At 42.8% G+C, this 19,765-nt stretch overlaps 1 protein-coding gene across 1 annotated transcript in view; it reads left to right on the top strand.

Moving 5' to 3' along the window:
- Nucleotides 1-19,765, top strand: part of MBOAT1 (membrane bound O-acyltransferase domain containing 1) — a 111,824-nt gene that overhangs the window by 77,604 nt on the left and 14,455 nt on the right. The window contains exons 5-10 of the mRNA XM_065912214.1: nt 4,103-4,158; nt 6,668-6,722; nt 8,693-8,876; nt 10,959-11,151; nt 16,384-16,487; nt 18,870-18,934. Coding sequence (XP_065768286.1) covers nt 4,103-4,158; nt 6,668-6,722; nt 8,693-8,876; nt 10,959-11,151; nt 16,384-16,487; nt 18,870-18,934 — 657 coding nt within the window. The remainder of the gene's footprint in view (nt 1-4,102; nt 4,159-6,667; nt 6,723-8,692; nt 8,877-10,958; nt 11,152-16,383; nt 16,488-18,869; nt 18,935-19,765) is intronic.

Consider the following 19,765-nt stretch of genomic DNA (forward strand, 5'->3'; position numbering starts at 1 on the left):
GAAGGTTCATAGCATTACAGGCTTACATCAAGAAACAAGAAAAAAGCCAAATAAATAACCTAACTCTACACCTAAAGCAATTAGAGAAGGAAGAAATGAAGAACCCCAGGGTTAGCAAAAGGAAAGAAATCTTAAAAATTAGGGCAGAAATAAATGCAAAAGAAACTAAGGAGACCATAGCAAAAATCAACAAAGCTAAAAGCTGGTTTTTTGAAAAAATAAACAAAATTGACAAACCATTAGCAAGACTCATTAAGAAACAAAGAGAGAAGAACCAAATTAATTTCATTCTTTTTAATGGCTGAGTAATATTCCATTGTATATATGTACCATATGTTCTTTATCCTTCCATCTGTCTTATGTAGAGAGAGAAGGGCAAGCTAATTCTGTGACACATTTTCTTTATGGATATATCAATATTATAGGTCCTTTAAAAATGAAGTTATAAACTAAATGTAGAAACTCGGTTTGCAAATTGTATGGTCATCAGAGTGTGTGTCTCAGAATACAAAAAAAATTGTGCTGGGCCTGGTGGCTCAGAGGGTAAAGCATCTGCCTCCATTGAGGGAGACCCAGGGTCGGGAAGACCTGGGTCGGGAAGATCCCCTGGAGAAGGAAATGGTAACCCACTCCAGTATTCTTGCCTGGAGAATCCCATGGACAGAGGAGCCTGGTAGGCTACAGTCCACGGGGTCGCAGAGTCGGACACGACTGAGCGACTTCACTCACTTCACTTGTGTAAAGAAGGCTGGGAGCTTAGGTCCTATTCCCGATTCCTCAGACTTACAGTCTCACAGGACAAAAAGGCTTTGGGGAAAAAAAGGACATATTTGGCAACTACTTGGAATGTGATGCTTAGAGTGAGTCCCTTTCAAGATAAATGGCCCTTGGCATCTGTTATACATTCTGGGTTAGACGTCTGGTAGAATATCAAGAAGATGAACTGTGAGGTTATATTGGTCTATAAGGCCAAATTGCTCTTATAGAAAGTTTTGATGTAGTCCTTACTCTTAGGACCCAAACCTCCATGTTCTGGAAGCAGTTATTTTTTTTTTCCCCACTATATAACAGTGTGATCAAAATCAGTGTCAGCTGTGAGCTGTCTTGCTGCCCTAGAGTGACCACTCTGGGGGCCCCTGTCCACCACTCCCATTTCGCCCCAGTGCCCGGAGAGCAAGCGGCTCCTCCCTCCCGCAGGCAGACCACTCACTTCCTCTGCTCTTCATCTTTCACAGTTTGAGGACCCTTGTTTCAAATGTTGGCGGTGGGGCTTTTGCAAATAAGATGTAAAGTTGGGTGTAGGTGTTAAGATTTCAAAGGGCCTTTATTGACATACTCTTTAAAATAGTGTATTTTCTTAGTTTATACTGGTAGTTTAAAATATTACATGCTTACTTTTCTAAAGAGATGGAAAATGGAAATGGGAACCAGAGGAGTTAAAGAAGAAAATGACCTCACAGAGAGGGGGCTGAGTACAGCGGACGTCAGCTTTGGTCTAAGGATGCTGTGTCCAGTCGCATCCTCCCACACCTGGGCCCGGCCTGAGCTCGGGGCCCGGAGGCTGTGCTGCATCTCACGGATGCAGTCATAGGACACTGACCAAACCTCAGCTTTGTATGTAAATGAGCCCTCAGAACGTGTGGGTTAGAGATGGCAAGTTCAGTAAGAAGCCGTGAGGATGGAGATCAGAAAACCAGGCTAAACTTACAAGGTTTAGCGGAAGGTACGGTAGTTGGGCAGTGAGATTTTATCTTGTCTTATGGGGCAAGAATAGAGCTATTAAAGGTACTGAGCTAGGCCAGATGATTAGAAAAACCAAACTGCAGCTTTATTGAGATATAATTCACGTGCCATACAATTCACCCATTTAAAGGACACAATTCAGCAGGCTTTAGCATATACACAGAGTGAATTTAGAGTGTAATCATTTACAGTAGTTAATTTTACATTTTCATCACCCTCCTACCCAAAGAAACTTATGTGCATTAACTATCACTGCTCATTTCCTCCCTTTCCCCAGTCCTAGGCAACCAGAGGCCTATTTCATTTCCTATGGATTTGCCTGTTCTAGGCATTTTATATAAATAGAATCATATAATATGTGGCCATTGAGGTCTGGCTTCTTTCACTTAGCATAATGGTTTCACCGTCTATCCATGCTGTAGCATGTAGCAATGCTTCATTGTTTTTATTAAATTATTGAATGTTCTGTTGGATGGACACGTGTGCGTGTGTGTGTGTGTGTGTGACTGTGTGCTGTGCACAGCCATGTCCAACTCTTTGTGACCCCACGGACTGTAGCCCGCCAGGTTCCTCTGTCTAGCGAATTTTACAGGCAAGAATACTGGAGTGGGTTGCTATTTCCTCCTCCAGGGGATTTTCCTGGCCCAGGGATCAAACCCACATCTCCTGCATTACAGGCAGATTCTTCACTGCTGAGCCTACCAGGGAAACCCTGGATGGACATATCCCATTTTATTTGTCCATCAGTTGATGAGAAAGAAAAATATGTCTACACATAGACTTGTACATACATGTTCAGAACAACACTATTCAAACAGCCTGAAAGGAGTAATCCAAACACCCATCAACTAATGAATGGGTAAATAAAATGTATTTATATAACATTTGGGTTATTTGGGTTGTTGCTTTTGGGCTCTTTTGAATAATGTTGCTCTAAACGTGTATGTACAAGTTTATGTGTAGACACATCATGGGTATATACCTAGGAGTGGAATTGCTTGGTCATATGGTAATTCTATGTCTAACCTTTTGAGAAAGTGGCAGACTGCTTTTCAAGCAGCTGCACCATCAAATATTCCCACCAGTAACGTATGGGGGTTCCAGTTCTCCGCCTTGTGGCCAAAACAACCTGTCTTTTTGATTCTGGTCATCCTAGTGCTTACCAAGTGGTGTCTCGTGGTTTTGATTTGCGTTTCTCTGATGGTTGATGACAATGGAACATCTTTCCATGTGCTTATTCAATACCACTTGTATATCTTTTCTTTAAGATCAATGTCCATTCAGAGGCTTTGGCCATTTAAACTGGTTATTTTTGTCTTTTTATTTTTAATTTGGAAGAGTTCTTTGTGTAGTCTAGTACAGGTTCTTTAGCAGGTATATGATTTTCGCATATGTTTGTATATTCTGTGAAATGTCTTTTCACTTTTTTTGATGGTGTGTGTCCTTTGAAGCACAAAAAATTCAAGTTTTAATGACATCCATTTAATCTGTTTTCTTTCTCTTTTGTGACTTGTGCTTTTGGTGTTATATCTACAAGGCTGTTGCCACATTGAAGGTCATGAAGATTTATGCCTGTGTTTTCTTGTAAGAGTTTTGTAGTTTTAGCTCTTACATTTAGACCTTTGAACCATTTTTAGTTACTTTCAGTATGCTTTTTATGTGGCTGTCTAGTTGTCCCATCACTATTGTTGACAGACTATTCTTGCCTCCACTGAACTATCTTGGCACCCTTGTTGATATGGGTGTCACTTCTTAAGATTTTTTTTTTTCCCTCAAATTAAGATTGTTGCTATTTTAGGTCACTAAATGCTTTATTTACAGGAAGCTACATTTTACAGATGTATTTTTTTTTTCTTTACTATGTGTGCATGGAAAAATTGCCTTTAAATAGAACAAACCATGTTGGACCACATTAGGATGAAGAAGCCAAAAAATATACCTATCCAGGTGGAACCAGGGCACCGGATCGGGTGTTTCCCAGTCTAGTGCTGCTTACACTTAAACATGCATTTGAATTCCATGGCGATCTCGTTAAAATTCAGGTTCTCATTTTCTGGTCAGGGTTGGAGCATGAGCTTCAGCATTTCAGACAAGCTCCAGGAGATGCTGGCAGTGTTGGTCCTGGAACTTAGCTTCGAGTGAAAATGCAAGAGAGACTTTTCAGGGTGATCTTGCTGTTCACTTGTTCTCTGTACTTATTTAAGGTGATTTGGAAGGGGAAAAAATGTTTTGAATTCCATGTTTTTTGTATCTTACTTAATAACCTTCAAGATGAGAAACTACCAGGACCAGAGATGGAATAAACATTTTCTCCCGCGGCGATGTGGCCAGTCTTCATTATTTTCTATCTTCCTTTTAGGCCTCTGATGATTGTTACTCAGAAGATCACAACCTTGGCATTCCAAGTTCATGACGGTAAGAACAGCAGCCCTCCTTTTGGGTCTAAAAGTGAGCTTGACCTTCAGAGTTCTTCTTTTCCACTGTATACACAGCCTAAAGTTTAGACAGGGGCTGGCAGATCTTGTTATATGTTGTGAAAAAAAAATTTTTTTTTGGTAACTCAGATTAAATAATCGTAGCTTTTTACTTTCCCAGCCATGACCTACCACTCCACTGCTCAATCTGTAGCCTTTGCTGAAACGTTTGCATTGAGAACAGTGGGTTTTCAGTTTAGCTTTATGATGTTTTAAACTTCAGTTAATTTTGTGGTACTCTCTGCCGTTGATTTCCAAATCTGTCAAGAAGAAATGGCATCCTTTTTCCTTTGGGTTCATCTCTGAGAAGCTCAGAAGGTTACAAAAGATGAAACGGCATTGGCTAGTTAAGTTACCTTTTTTTTTTTGACTTGGAGAATTATCTAATGAGATGGGCCCAAACCTATAAAAAGCTGGCAAGAGAAAGAATCTTCTGTCTAAAAACTGAACATTTTCTTCACTTGGGTCTTTCTTGATAATGGCCAGAAAGTATGATTATTTCCAATGTTAATACTGGGTTCCAGGAAAGGAGGGTGGTGCTTCCAGCCAGGAGGAAGGTTTCAATATGGGCTTAAGAGATGCAGGTGCGATTAGTAAGGATGTCTTCTTTGGGTTTGTAGGGCTCTAACAAATGCTTTCCGATTGTTGAAACTTCTTTATGTGTTGACAGATTGGGAAGATTTAGTCCCTACTAGTGAGTCTTCCTGTGTTTCCTTAAAGCTTGAGAACTGATTTAATTTCATTTTGACCCTGTTTATTCCCAGTTCATACTTGGTGATTAGTCATTCACTAGAGAACTGAGCAATTTTATTCTGAGGATGGAGTCTTTCTACACTGACCAGCTATGCGGGTTTGCTCAGAACCCAGGGGTTTCCCAGGACAGGAAATATTTAGTGCCCAAATTGGCAAAGTCCTGGGCAAAATGGAGTGAGTTGGTCAATATTTTTGTACCTGAAAACCATTTGATTGTAGTTATAGACTCATAGTAGCGCCATAAGTCAATAAGCTAAAATCAATTTAATTCCTGAGATTGCTGGAGTAGGTAGCCTATCCCTTCTCCAGCAGATCCCGACCCAGGAATCGAACCTGGATCCCCTGCGTTGCAGGCGGATTCTTTATCAACTGAACTATCAGGGAAGCTCTCCTTAGATTGCCAGAGTTGGACTATTTGATGAGATTTTAGAAAAAAGTGAGTGTGATTTTGTTTAATCAACATTCCTTCTTGTTTTTGTTTTTAAAACATAGGCTTTTTGCCTGAATTCACTTTTTAAAGTGTTCTCAGTTTACCCTGTTTTTTGTTTTTAGAATATCCCTTACATGCAGCAAAATGTTTATTTGCCTTTTTTTCTTTCTTGTGTGTGGGAGGAACAAGTAAATTCCAGAAACACTCTGCCTTCTCTTAGGCATGTTTTTGAGTTGTGTTGGTGGTTGTTGACCATAATCTGTCTTAGCTAAATATACAGTTTTAAAGCTGAATTCTTTTGCTTTTAAGATGACAGTTTGGTTTCCTTGGCTGTAAGTTAACATACGTATTTTCTAGGAGGCACAAGAGTGATTTCGTTGGGTGCTCTGGCATGGGTGCGTTTTAAAAGAAGAAAAACCTCCTGATAATTCTTTGGTGTTTTCCCTGCATTCAGGGCTACATTTCCTGTTTTTTTTCCTTTGCAAGAGGAAAGTCCCCCATTCGTTTCCCACTCCATTCCATCCTCAGTGTCTACCAGGCATCCATACGACCATAATCTGGTTGGCGTTTAGCAAGCGCAGGCAGCAAAGGGAGGCTGTGGCTCACGTAGCAATGAAAACCTTAGCGTGGTAAGGAGCATGTGCAGCGTAGATCCCTGTTCACACTGGCGAATTAAATAAGGGTAACCTCCAAATCCTCCCCTCTCCCTAAGAACCTATAAAAACTTTCCTCCTCACTCATGTACTTATAGGCAGCCCAACGCATATATATGGAATTTAGAAAGATGGTAACGATAACCCTATATACGAGACAGCAAAAGAGATACAGATGTATAGAACAGACTTTTGGACTGTGGGAGAAGGCGAGGGTAGGATGATTTAAGAGAATAGCATTGAAACATGTATATTATCATTTGTGAAACAGATCGCCAGTCCAGGTTGGATGCATGAGACAGGGTGCTCGGGGCTGGTGCACTGGGATGACCCTGAGGGATGGGATGGGGAGGGAGGAGGGAGGGGGGTTCAGGATGGGGAGCACATGTACACCCATGCTGATTCATGTCAATATGTGGCAAAACCATTACAATATTGTGAAGTAGTTAGCTTCTAATTAAATAAATTTTTTAAAAAAAGGAAAACAAAGACTTATTATGACTGATGAAATAAAAATGAATCATTTCTTTCAGATGAGTTTTTATCAGCCTCTTTTAGGATGTAGTGATCTACTTCACTCAAAACCTCTTATTTCTAAATCTTTCTTTTCATAGGATTAGGTCGAAGGGCGGCAGATCTTTCCAGCGAGCAACATCGACTTGCTGTAAAGTAAGTTTGATGATATAGTCTTGAGCCCTTTGGGCATCAGTATTCAGAGCTCTTCCTTGTTTAAATGGATGTAATAGTGTTTATGGAATGAAGCTACTGTTGATGGACAATCAATAGACTGGGTTGTCTACCAATCTTTGGCTTTTATAAATGGTAAACCACGATAACCTTGTTCATAGGTCATTTTAAAATGGATTTGGGTGTAGTTGTGGGATAGGTTTCCTCGATTAAAGGGTCAGTGGCTCTGTAATTTTCTTAGTTTCCCAGGATTCTCCTTCACTGCGGTTGTTCTGTTTATCCCAGGATTATTTTTATTGGGCATGTATCTAGAGTTGGGGGGTGTCCTCAAGAAACAGTCACTTATCTGTGCCCATCAGTATGATTATGCTGGCATGAAAAAAGATAGGATATAGGGTTGGAGAGAGAGATATGGGCTGGGCAAGTGGAGGAAGGAGGAAGCTAAAGTTTGAAGGTGGATTTTGGCCAGTGTTGATGTGAAGTAGAGAGGGGGTGGGTGTCAGAGAGGAAGGGAGGCCGTGTAAAGAGGAGAATAGCACTGATAAAGCAGTTGAAATGGCACGTGGGGGAGGGTGGTGGCAGCCACGGCGGAGAGTTCCTACCAGAGAGTTCAGTTCACTCGCTCAGTCGTGTCCGACTCTTTGCGACCCCATCGACTGCAGCACGCCAGGCTTCCGTGTCCATCACCAACTCCTGGAGCTTGCTCAAACTCATGTCCATCGAGTCGGTGATGCCATCCAACCGTCTCATCCTCTATCATCCCCTTCTCCTCCTGCCTTCAATCTTTCCCAGTATCAGGGTCTTTTCCAGTGAGTCAGGTCTTCACATCAGGTGGCCAAAGTTTTGGAGTTTCAGCTTCAGCATCAGTCCTTCCAATGAACACCAGAATGCCAGACCGTAGCAGGAGATAACTGGGATGTATGAGAGAGGGTCCCAGCTACATTTCTTTGTTAAGGAATCGGGACTTGGAAGTGATGGAAAAAGAACCACCGCAAGAGTCTCATGAACTAACTTCTTTGCTAAGCATCATAGAGGGGTAAACGCTAGAGGGCATAATCCCCGTGACTGGGAACCATGGCCCGTGAGGCATCCTTTCCCCACAACTCTGTCGCTAGAAGAACATGCCCTTTGGTACTTATTTTTGGTTTCCAACATTACGATTTTTAATGAAACCCTACTCAGACAGTACCACAGCACTTCACTTATTTTTGGCTGCGAGACATATGGGATGTTAGTTCCCGGACCAGGGATCAGACACGCGCCCCCTGCATTGGAAGTGCGGTGTCTTAACCACTTGACCACCAAGGGGATCTGAGCCTGCCCTTTAAAATGCCATTAACACACTAGACACAGCTGGTCTCTGCGCAGTGTTTTCCTGCCACTAGCCTTGTCTGCTGGCCAGGACGTCATGCCTGGAGGCCAAAGCAGACAGGAGACTGCTGCCGCAGTAGTTTTGTGTGGCCTCTTCACGTGGAAACCAGTTCCACCCATCATTTGTTTTGTATTTATTTTGGCAGTTGGGAGGGAGTTTTCCCATCTCACACCATCTCGACCAAGTCACACTAGGCCGGGCTCCCACCCCGCCTGGTGTTTATTACCTTCGTTTTCTCGGGTGGACAGGGACAGACAGCCGGGTTTGCCCAGAAAGAATGTTTGTTCCCCAGCCTCAAGGCGGCCCTTGTCCCGGCCTGGCCCTCCGCGTGTAGAGCTGCAGTTGGCCAGCAGAGGGCGCCATGCAGCGCTGTGCCGTCTCTGAGCCACTCACCTCCTTAAACTTCCTTTCAACTCCATTTCTCTCTTAGGTGGGTTTTTAAAGAAACAGAACAAAGAAAGAGCGTGTAGCATTTAACTAGCTACAGAGACAACACCTGTCTTTACAAAGGGCATATTTGCAGATATGAAAGAAAAGTCAAAGACTGAAGACTCTTCAACTTTTCCCTTTATTTTCGCAGAGCAAAACCCTCCTTTTTGGAATACCTGAGCTACCTTCTCAACTTCATGAGTATCATAGCGGGCCCTTGTAACAACTTCAAGGATTATATAGCCTTCATTGAGGGCAGACACACACACATGAAGTTGCTGGAAGTCAACTGGAAGGAAAAAGGCTTCCACAGTCTGCCAGAACCTTCTCCCACTGTAAGTTTTTTTTTAGTGCCAAGTATTTATCCAGAGGTCTAGAAAATAGAGCTTTGCTGCCAGGGCTGACAGTCACTTTTAATTGTTCTAATTAAAAAGCCAAACAGTTTACCAGAAAGCTTGGCCCATAACTTTTCCCCCCTGTTTAAAATATCAACATTGGTATTTATTTGCAGGAGTTCTCCCTGTTGGAGCAACAGGAGTTTATTTCCCAGAGAAGCTCATTGGCTGGAAATATTACAGCAATTAACCTACTTGCCAACCAGCCAGTATTTACTGCCTATGATGTACCTACAATGGTGCTAGTTAACACCTTCAAATGTGTCTTTATGAATAGAAATTCATAGACAGCCAAAGGATACTATGTCATAAACGGTGAAGGGGGAAAGAGTGGGAACCAAAATAAATGTGCTTTTTATTGCAGAGTCTTACTATGGCAAGGGAAACCAGCTTTATACCAGCATACCTTATAGTCAGTAAGTTTCATCTTCTTGACTTGTAGACAGTTGAAGGTGTTTCTTAGAAATAATGTTTTAATTTGAAGTGTATTAATCTCAAATTAGTCAACATGAGGATAACTCATTGAACTTTGCAAATCTGCTGAACGTATCCAGACTAGATATCCTATATTTAAGGAAAATTTGCAATTAATGGAAGGAATGAGAAAGGGAGAGATTGAGGATAATTTAAATATTTATAAAATGCCAGTCAGGCAACATTAAGTATTTGAAAATTTAAATGACTGATGAAACATATGTTTTCTGAGAGTTTTGACACAGTCAGGTCCTCTGCAGTTTATGGTGAATCAGAGACCTTTAGGGACAGAATCTAGGAGGGAGGTCACTGGCTGAGCATCATCCGAGTAACCACAGGTGCTTATATGCAGGGTCTGTCGGAGGAGATCTGTGTCACATTATTTGGAAAATAATATTATCAGAGAGTCTTCAGGTCACCCTCCAAGGAGACTTGGATTTTTGGGCACAGAGAACATGAAGCTCTGAACTTGCATTTTGGCCAAAGACACATGGATGTGAGGGGCTGGCGTGCGCTGGTGGTGAACAGTTAGTTAAGCGAGTTAGTTAGTTAGTTAATTAGTAACCAACAGTTAGTTAGTTATTGCGAGATGCCGGGAATCCGGCGCTGTTCTCAGGCCCTAGTAAACATTCCTGCGCTGAAACCCCAAGCCCCCCTGTGAGGCAGGCGCAGTTACAAATAAAAGTAGTCTCTTTTATAAAGTTGGGGACTATAATTCTTTGGGTGTTAGCTGACGTCTCCTGGATGTCAGGGCATCTGGGCAAAATGACTCCATCCAGGGGAATTGAAAACCTCAGTACATCTCAACCCCAGAGCAGACTGCATGGAGACCATCCGGAAAGGGTTTGTAAGGCTACCTACCCACGTCCTAGCTCAGACATGTAACCACGTGCCCAGAGTCCTTCCTAACTAAGCCTCTGTGGTCCTTGCTGGTGACTCAGACCCGTTTCCTTGGCTCTGCCAGCTGCAGGACCAGCAGGCCAGTGGTTCTTTCTTTCTGATGGAAGATTGCCACCAATCTTCCATCTGATGGAAGATTGTAATGTTACTGATTTTGCATATGTTTGGGGGCTTCCCTAATGGCTCAGACGGTAAAGAATCTGCCTGCAACACAGGAGACCCGGGGTCGATCCCTGGCTCAGAAAGATCCCCTGGAGAAGGAAATTGCAACCCACTCCAGTATTCTTGCCTGGAGAACCCCATGGACAGAGGAGCCTGGTGGGCCTGCAAAGAGTCGGACCCAACTGAGCAAGTGGCCACTCACTTGGGTGATAGAACCACCTGACCTTTGAGGGTAGAATGTGCTGGTAAGAGTTTTCTTTTTTTTAGATCCATCCCTTCCTGGGGTGTCAGAGGCGTGTCCTGCATCTAAATATAGCATGTATGCCCATCATCTGAAACTGTGCCCTGAGGAAGAATGCCCTTCACCTAGAGACTATTACCGCAGAAGCCACGGAGCTGCTTTATTCTTAGCATGCCTTTGCTGAAATTGTTTTCCACGCACCAGTGTCTCCTGAACAGTTATTCATTCTTCTCCCCCGTTTCCAGGGAGCCGTGATGCACAAGCTGTGCGTGACCTTGGTCTCTCTCCTTTTGTTTCTGACGCTGACGAAGACCTTCCCTGTCACCTCCCTGGCTGACGACTGGTTTGTTCATGAAGCAAACTTTCTGACCCGACTCTGCTATTTATACGTTGTCATGCAAGCCTCCAAGCCCAAGTATTACTTTGCCTGGACATTAGGTGAGTTTGCTGGAGGGCGCTGAATACTTGAGGAAAAAGTGCTACTCTTTGGAGGGTTTGGCCAGAGTAACATTTGGATCACTTAATCCAAAAAAGAAAAAGTCTGGTGTGTAATGGAAGGCAGTTGAGCCAGGAATCCTGACTCTGTACCTTCCAGGGTAACCCTCCTCTCAATTATCTGTGATAAGGAGAAAAGAAGTCCTGGCTATTGTTTAAACCCAGTGCCATTAACAGATGTCAAACCTTGGAAGCTGCTGCGCCTGCCCATCAAACTTGGCTATTTAGGGCAATGGAAAGTTAGGGGAAAATTCCAAAATGATCTGGCTTTCTTGTAATTTTTCTGGGTTGTCTGTAATACAGGATACACGCCGAATTTTACCCGTAAGTGTGGTCATTTAGGTTGAACTTTTTAAGAAATGATTGGTTAACCTTTATGCCTTAGAAAGAAGCTGATTTCAAGTGATTTTTTTTTTTTTTAAGGTAGAAAGTTCCACTTAAATGGGTATTATCACACTTTTCTTTTTCCCCTGTGAGGTAACTTTAGTCAATATTAAGGATTTATATCTTGCCTTTTTAAACAGTTTTACACCAGAAAAGTTTAAACCTTTGCTAAGGTGAGCAATAAACCTTCTATTTACATACCAAGAATGGTAAAGTATTTTGATAAAGCATGGTAACCATAGGGAATATCTATTTCACATTCGGAAGACTTTCAGGAAGGGAAGTTTAACACCCTAGCTGCAAGTGATGTGGGGCCTGATGTCAGGAGCGCTGACTTGGTTTATGAAGTCAAGTAGATTATCAAACTCTGTCCGTAGTAGTTAGACCATATTCCATAAGGCTGCAGCCCTTCACTGAATTCTCTCATTTCATACTGTTAAGTTTTTAGCACCTGAATCAAGTTTGTAACTACTGATTTATTCATTTATCATTTTTTATTGTGGTAAAATATACGTAATGTAAAATTTGCCATTTTAACCACCTCTAGTGTGTAAAGTAATGGCATTAAGTTTGCTCACAATAATGCAATCATCACCACCATCCATCTCCAGAACTTTCTCCATCACCTGAAATAGAAGCTCTGTCCTTTCAACAAAGCAGTAATCCCCCATTCCTCTTTCTTCCCTGCTCCTGGTCCAAATGATTTTTTAAAGGTCAGAGTGTTCAGAGACAAGTGCAGTCCAGTGCAGAATATATGTCACCCTTGACCAGAGAGAGACGTAAGAGCTTTTCCAAAATTTGCTGTGTGGGAAAGTTTGTTCCCGGTCCCATTCAGTTGAATGCAAGGAGTTTTTGTTGAGTACCAGACTGTGTGCTATGAGGAACTCAAAGGTAGGACATCTCAGCCCTCAAGGTCATTGCATTCCGTGGGGCCACAGACACGTATACCCACCAGGCAATACACCCCCAGAGCTGTGCCAGGATGACAGAGGAGATGATGTGTACAGACTGGTCCTTGGGCAAGGCCCCCAGAGTCTCCTTGTATCTGATTGCCTTTCCTGCAGATGCTTTATTACTGAAGAGTCCTTTCCGTAGTAGGTAGGCATGATGCCTCCTATGGATGGAGCTCTCCTGGGAACACTGGGCATGTTTTTGTATGTGAAGTAGACTTTTCACCTTGCTCCAGCCTGGAGAGGGTGTGTGATAGAATCTCTCACTCCTGTCCTAACTTCTGCTTCTTCGCTTTTCTTCCCCGCTTCTTCCGTTCCTGCTCCCATATTCTGTACCCCAGGGCTTATGGGCTGGCTTCTGGACTAAACCGGCTCCTGATTTAAGGAGGAAAGAAAGGCCATTCCGTGGCCTCGTAGGGCAAGTCTAACACGAGGTGGGTTGTGCTGGCGGGAATCTGGGTGGGGAGGCGGCTACAGGGGTGTCCAGCCTCTGTCCTTTGTGGAGTGACCCCAGATTCTTAGAGAAGAGAAATAACCCTTCCCACGGCTTGCTCTCGCTGTGGATTTACCTCTTTGTCTTTTCTTCCCCGCCACCCTTTCTTCAATGTTTTTGGTAGCTTCAATAGAAACGCTTCCTTAATTTGCATGGCCTGGTCTGAAATTAACCTTTGTATTATTTATGAGTAAAGATGCAATGAATAGTGTAACAGGGAATATTTAAACTGCTTAACCGAATAATTGTTTTATCCAGCTCCTTCAAACACTATTTCCATATAATTGATGTACTAATTATACACAATTATAAATTTAATCCTTAAAGCTGGCCTTTTGATGAATCTCAGCTGACTTGCACTGTGTACGTCTAGATGTAGTTACCGTTTCTATCGAAAGAATAGAGCTATTTTCTTTGGACTTAGGATCTGAGGCTAGTGTTTTTTCTCCTACTAATGAGTACTAATTAGTGAGGCTCAATTATAGCCCAGGCTGTGTTCTAAAGATCAAAGATGCCCAAATAGGGGTGTCCAGCGAATTTATCTTCCGTTATATGTTAGGGCCATGTAGAATGCAAGTGAAGCCAGTTTTGGATTGGTGAACTTAGACATTCTAACTGCTCTAAGGCAAGAACAGTCTTGGATAAAAGTGGCAGGATGCACTAAGGTGAGCAGGGACTTCCAACCACGTCTAAATGCGGCAGTTCTGAGAGTCACCTCTTCTGGTTCTTACATTTATCTTTCAGATGGCTCCTAGCCAATATCATGCTGGTGGAATCAGAATTTTACCACCTGAGTGATCTTTTCTTTTTCTTTTTTTAATGTGGACCGTTTTTATAGTTTTTATTGAATTTGTTACAGTATTGCATCGGTTTTATGTTTTGGTTTTTTGACCCGAAGGCATGTGGGATCTTGGCTCCCCACCCAGGGAATCGAACCTGCATTGGAAGGCGAAGTTGTAACCACTGGACCCCCAGGGAAGTCCTGCACACCTGGCGGGACTGAGTGATCTTAATGTTAACATCACTCAGCTTTAGCCGCCTTACTAACAAGATGGGGGTGGCAGTAATGATGATGATGATGGTGGTGGCAGCTAGCCATTCTTGAATGTTGACTTGGGCCAGGCCCTGTATTATGCACTCTACATATATTCAATTTGGTTTAATCCTTTCAACATCCCTTTAAAATAGGTACAGCGTGGTACAGTGGTAAAATAGGTTCAATGTGGTAAAATGTTATGACATCCACTCAAGAGAACAGTTTCCAGGAAGTTAGACAGCTCTCCCAAGGCTGTGAATTGACCCCGCTCCCAAGTGGAGAAAGGAACCCAAGACACCACTGTTCCCACAACGATGGTAGTGTGAACCACCATCTTCACACCATTGTGAGCATTAAATGAGAAATGTCTGTGGAATGCTTTTCAGAATCCTGGGGAAATATTTAAGGACCAAAAAAAAGTTGTTCTTCTGTGTGTGTGAGATCTGAGGCTGGAGCCGGGACAGGGCATGCCTGGATTGCTGTGCTGGTCCCAGCGCCGGCAGCCCAGCCCTCAGGAGCACCTTCTCCCCTGGTTTGGTTTAATTCTGTGCTTCGCTGTTTCTGCCCACACAGTGTAAATTCGTGGTCTCTTAGCTGCTGCACCCTGGCTGTGTCCTCCTCCATTTCCACCGAATTTCCCTCCAGTTGGCATGGGAGGAAGACATTTCAGGACTCCTTTCTTTCCTTCCTTCTCTGAAAGAAACCAGATATTTTACAGTAAAGCTAAGTGTAAGATAAGCAGTTTTAAGTCATCAATGATGCCGAAAGGAAAGCAGAGCAACTTCGAGGGGGTGGTTTTTCTTCCCAGTGGCCCTTCAGAAGTCCAACATGAGTTGAACCTGAACTCCCCTAGAAACGGAATGACCAGAGCTATGGGAAGGGTTTCTCTGACATCTCCCCCAGATCTCAGGCTCTACAACTTCATTAGTTTGATTTTTTATGTTTATAGCAGCTTTATTCATAACTGTCAAAAGTTGGAAGCAGGCATCAAGTAAGTACATTTGCTGCTTTTTTATTTGTTCTCTGTAGATTGCTTTATTAAGTTAAACAAGCTTTCTTTGCAAAGGTTTAGGGGTTTTGATGAGGGGATGTTGTTTGTTTTTCATTAGGAAAAGATGAATTCTATGGAATGTCATCTCTGTATCTGTTAATATGACCATATTTTTCCTTTTAATCTGTTAAAAAGCTCATTTGATTATTTTTAAGGAAATATTCTAACAGAGTAAACTTGAAAGAAAATATCTTGGCCATCATAATACAAGTGTGTTGATTTCATCAGGTCTCTCGTTGAGTGTAAAAAATATCATTAAGGAACTGATTAGAAATGAAATACAGCAGGGGAACGGTTTCACAGAGTTCAGTGAAGTGAAGTAAAAGTGGACACAGGAGCTTTTAGACTGACTTTGTGGGTAGGGTGGCTTTGGTCATTGCATCCATGTGTGGCCTCTTTGGCGGGCTTTCCAGGTGGAGCTCGTGGTAAAGAACCCGCCTACCAATGCAGAAGACATAAGAGATGTAAGTTTGATCCCTGAGTGAGGAAGATCCCCTGGAGAAGGGCATGACAACCCACTCCAGTATTCTTGCCTGGAGAATCCCACGGACAGAGGAGCCTGGCGGGCTACAGTCCGTGGGGTAGCAGAGAGTCGTACACGGACTGAAGTGACTTAGCATATATGCATGTGGCCTTTATGGCAGCTGCCTCCAGATTCACAGCTCTGGTACTGTTCTTTGTCATAAGTTCTAAATTGTTCTAACTGTATCTTGGCCATCCCAACTGATGTCCCTACTGATGTGTCATGCTTAACATGTCCAGCATGAGCTTCAGTTTCTCTTTCGGAGCTGATTCTCTTCCAGATGTGATGCTATCGATAGCCTGTCTCCTGCCGTCTTTAATGACAGCTCTTGGATGGAGTTCCCTCTCTTCTGAGCTTATATGTAAATAATGCCACCTTTTCCCCTTTCCCCCCTTGTATCTAGTTGGCCTCTAAATCTTGCTATTTCTTTGTTTTGTTTCTTCATCTCTCTTTTTCTCATTCTGCACATTCTGTGAGCATCTTCCTTCTTACTTAGCAGGTGCTCACGAAATGCTAGAGAATGAATAGAAATGAATGAATAAAAGTTGACGTCACCCAAGAGCCAAAACTCTGACTTTTAGTAGTACCAGGAGATCCTGTAAATTTATTTTGGTTTCTTACTCAAGGAAACTGCTGCCATCTCTCTTCCTCTTAAAGCTAGACAGACATTTAGTTATCTTTGAAAGCAGCAATGTGACTTTTGTCCCACATCCTAATGTGTTGTTTTAAAAACCATAGCTGATGCAGTGAATAATGCAGCTGGCTTTGGGTTCAGCGGAGTGGATAAGAATGGAAATTTCTCTTGGGATCTGCTTTCTAACCTAAACATCTGGAAAATTGAGGTGAGTGTATCGTGCTTTTGAATGACGGTGTGCTGTGAGTGTGACAAACATGGGAGGTCCTCGTTAGTGTCCAGGAAAAAGCCACTATCAGGGAATGCTGGCTCCAGCAGTCTCTGAAACATTCTGTATCTCAGAACTCTTTTCCTTATATATATATATATATATATATATTTTTTTTTTTTTTTTTTTTTTAAGGTACCTACTTTCTTGCATTATTGGTTCTAGTAATAATGACACATGGAAAGCCTGCCAAAGAGCCAGGAAAATCTTTTTGTTGTATCAACTAGAAAGTACATTTTCATGTCCTTTTCTCTTGGTGACATTCTCCTTTCCTCAAAGATACAGACTGGCTGTTGTATTGCCAGTGTACTCTGTGGTTCCTTTGGAAGCATTTATAATGCATCTGCTTTTAAGAATTGCAACAGTGCACAGCTTTTAGGCCTCTAGAATTAGAGTGGTGTTTTCTCTTTCGCTGGCTTTGTTCTTGGACCACAGTTCTCGGTATTATCATTTCCATCTCTAGAGGTGATCTCTGTGGGGCCCCATCCTTCTTGATATCCTCAGCGTTGTCATCCCTCAGCGCTGAAGGGAATGCCAAGCCTCTGGCTGTTTTCCTCCTTGTGGCCGGAGGGCATGATTCTCAACACACAGAAGTGCTGGTTCTCCAGCCAAGAGACCCACGGTTGCTGTTGGCTGTGCCACTGGAGAGTCTAGGCAGAAAGAGGATGTCCGTGTGGGGCAGGACGCCCGGGAGGTGGAGATTGACCCCCCGCCAGCCACATTCTGTGGGAAGAAGGCCACAGGGAGGCCTGGGGGACCACCTCCACCTTCTTGATACCTGGGGCTTCTCTTCATTTCAATGGACCCAATCCAGCCTCCAGAACAACCTCTCTCTTTTGTTTTTCTATATAGATGATGTCAGAGAGCAACGTGTTATGACTTTCCTCCCCTTTCCCACTAAAATTCTCCTCAACCTCAAAATCCTCAGACCGCAGCTGGCTGCTTTGGCGTGCTGAGGGTAAATGGCCTTCAGGGTGGGTCCCCTGGACCTCCGGCTGCCCACCAACCCCTCCACTGCGGCCCTGAGGCCAGAGCCCTCTCACTGTGCGCATGTGTTCTGGGGGATGCTGAGTCATGTATTTATTATGATAGAACACCAGGAGGAGACAGTTTGTATTTCCGGTGAAGCTGATATACAGCCAGGAGCTAAGTAGGACCACCAAGGAAGTCTGATTGAATTTAGGCACTTTTGGATCTGTGTGGATAGCATTTTATTAGCCATGGAAGATGGCTAAATGGATAAATAAAACTCCTTAGGGCAGCGGACCTCACCAGGGATCAGTTTCGTGGAAGACACTTTTTTCCTGGACCAGGGGCAGGGAATGGTTTTAGGGTGATTCAAGCTCATTACATCTATTGTGCGCCTCATATCTATTGTTATTACATCAGCTCCACCTCAGATCATCCGGCATTAGATCCTGGAGGTTGGAGACCCCTGCCTTAGGGTTTTGAAACTAAAAGCTCGTCGTAGAGAAATCTGTCCGTCCATCCTTGATGCATTCTCCCTCTTGCTCCATTCCTTCTAAACATATTACATTAGGCCAACGTGTGGCCTAAAATTTTCTTATGGTTGAAACAGAAAATAGTGACATCTACATTTTCCAACTTGATTAGGAATTCTAGTTCTTAAATGTTTGCTACATGCTTTCCACACCCAGCCTTTATTAATGTTTTTTTTTTTTGGAATTAGGAAACCCAATTTATGACTTATTTCGGAATCTTTCTGCATGGTTGACCTACCTGCGTCATGCCGGCGGGGTGATATTTTCTTGTTTTCTTTTCTGTATTGTGACTCCTTCATGCGTGAAATCTCCTTACTATTCTAGATACAATTGGAAGCATTTGAACCTGTGTAGCTGCTTGCAGAATAACTGCACCAGACTGACCTAGTTTACAGCTGGCCCCAGAGTGAAACGATGACAATTGAATTCAAGGTGTCTCCGGAAGGGCCCTAAATTCACAGGATGAAGCTTTTCCTGTGGCAAATCCCATTTTGGAGGGTTTAGTTTTAAAATTCAGATGACTTGGGTTTTGTGTTTAACCAGAATGGAAGGAAAACCCACAAAACATTCTTTTGGTCGTCCTATAATTTGAAAATAGATTTTGAGAGAAATTGAGACTCTGCGAGCCAAGTTTTAGTTGCAAAGGAAATCTTGTGAAGCCCATAAAGCCTGACTGTGTACACTGGAGCAGCTGAGCTGCCCCCGAGTCAGTCACCGTGGAAATAGCACCCCTAGCCTGCCGCCAGGGAAATTCTGGGGAGGACTTTCCGTTTCTGGGGATATTTAAAGCTAATGATAGGTGTTATTTTCTCCTTTCTAGACTGCCACAAGTTTCAAAATGTACGTAGAAAACTGGAATATTCAGACAGCTACTTGGCTAAAGCGGTAAGCAAAACAAAAATGACCTTGTTACTCATGGCACTGGGATATGTTTAGATGGGCAGCATTAGATGAACAGCCGTAGTCTGCCGGGTCGTGTCAGCTGGCACTTTTGTTTGGTATTAACATCTATGCTGTGTCAACGAAAAAGCAGGAATAATTTGAGAAGGTCACAATGTCTATTTATTTCACTGTACTAAATACTTGCTAATGCCATTCCTGTGTACCAGGTACTCATTTAATCCTCATAGCAATTCCATGAAGCGTTGGTACTTATTATCTCCATTTTACAGATGAGGAAAGTGAGGCACAGAGAGCTTGTGTAACTTGCCCAAAGTCACACAGCTAAGGAGTAATAAGTATGAGTCCAGAACATCTCCAGAGCCAGGCTCTTAACCGCTGTGATGTGCGGCTGCTTACCTAGAGGAGAGTCCATTGCTCAGATGTCAAGGAGGGGCAGTGTCAGCATCACGTCACGGAGGACTGCTGTTTATTTTATCTGTAGCATTGAAAACTTTATGGTACCCACCCCACATGTTGATGCTTTTTAACTTTGTATTTTTGGTATTTCTCTGTCCTTTTGTTTTTCCACCCATTCCAAAATTAGAAATATTACTGCTTATGGAACTAATGACATGCTATCCTCGAAGCAACAGACACTAGCTCATGAATATTCCTGTTACATGAGTGCAGAGAGAGTATAAAAATATTAAACTGTCAGTTCTACTGTTTTCGATAAGTAGCATTTTTCATCTTGTTAAAACATTGGGGTCAAAGAAAAGACAGTATATAACAGTTCTACCAGAGTAAACTCATGCAATTAATCTGAACATGCAC

This window comes from Muntiacus reevesi, chromosome 20 (assembly GCF_963930625.1).
Source record: "Muntiacus reevesi chromosome 20, mMunRee1.1, whole genome shotgun sequence".
NCBI lineage: Eukaryota > Metazoa > Chordata > Mammalia > Artiodactyla > Cervidae > Muntiacus > Muntiacus reevesi.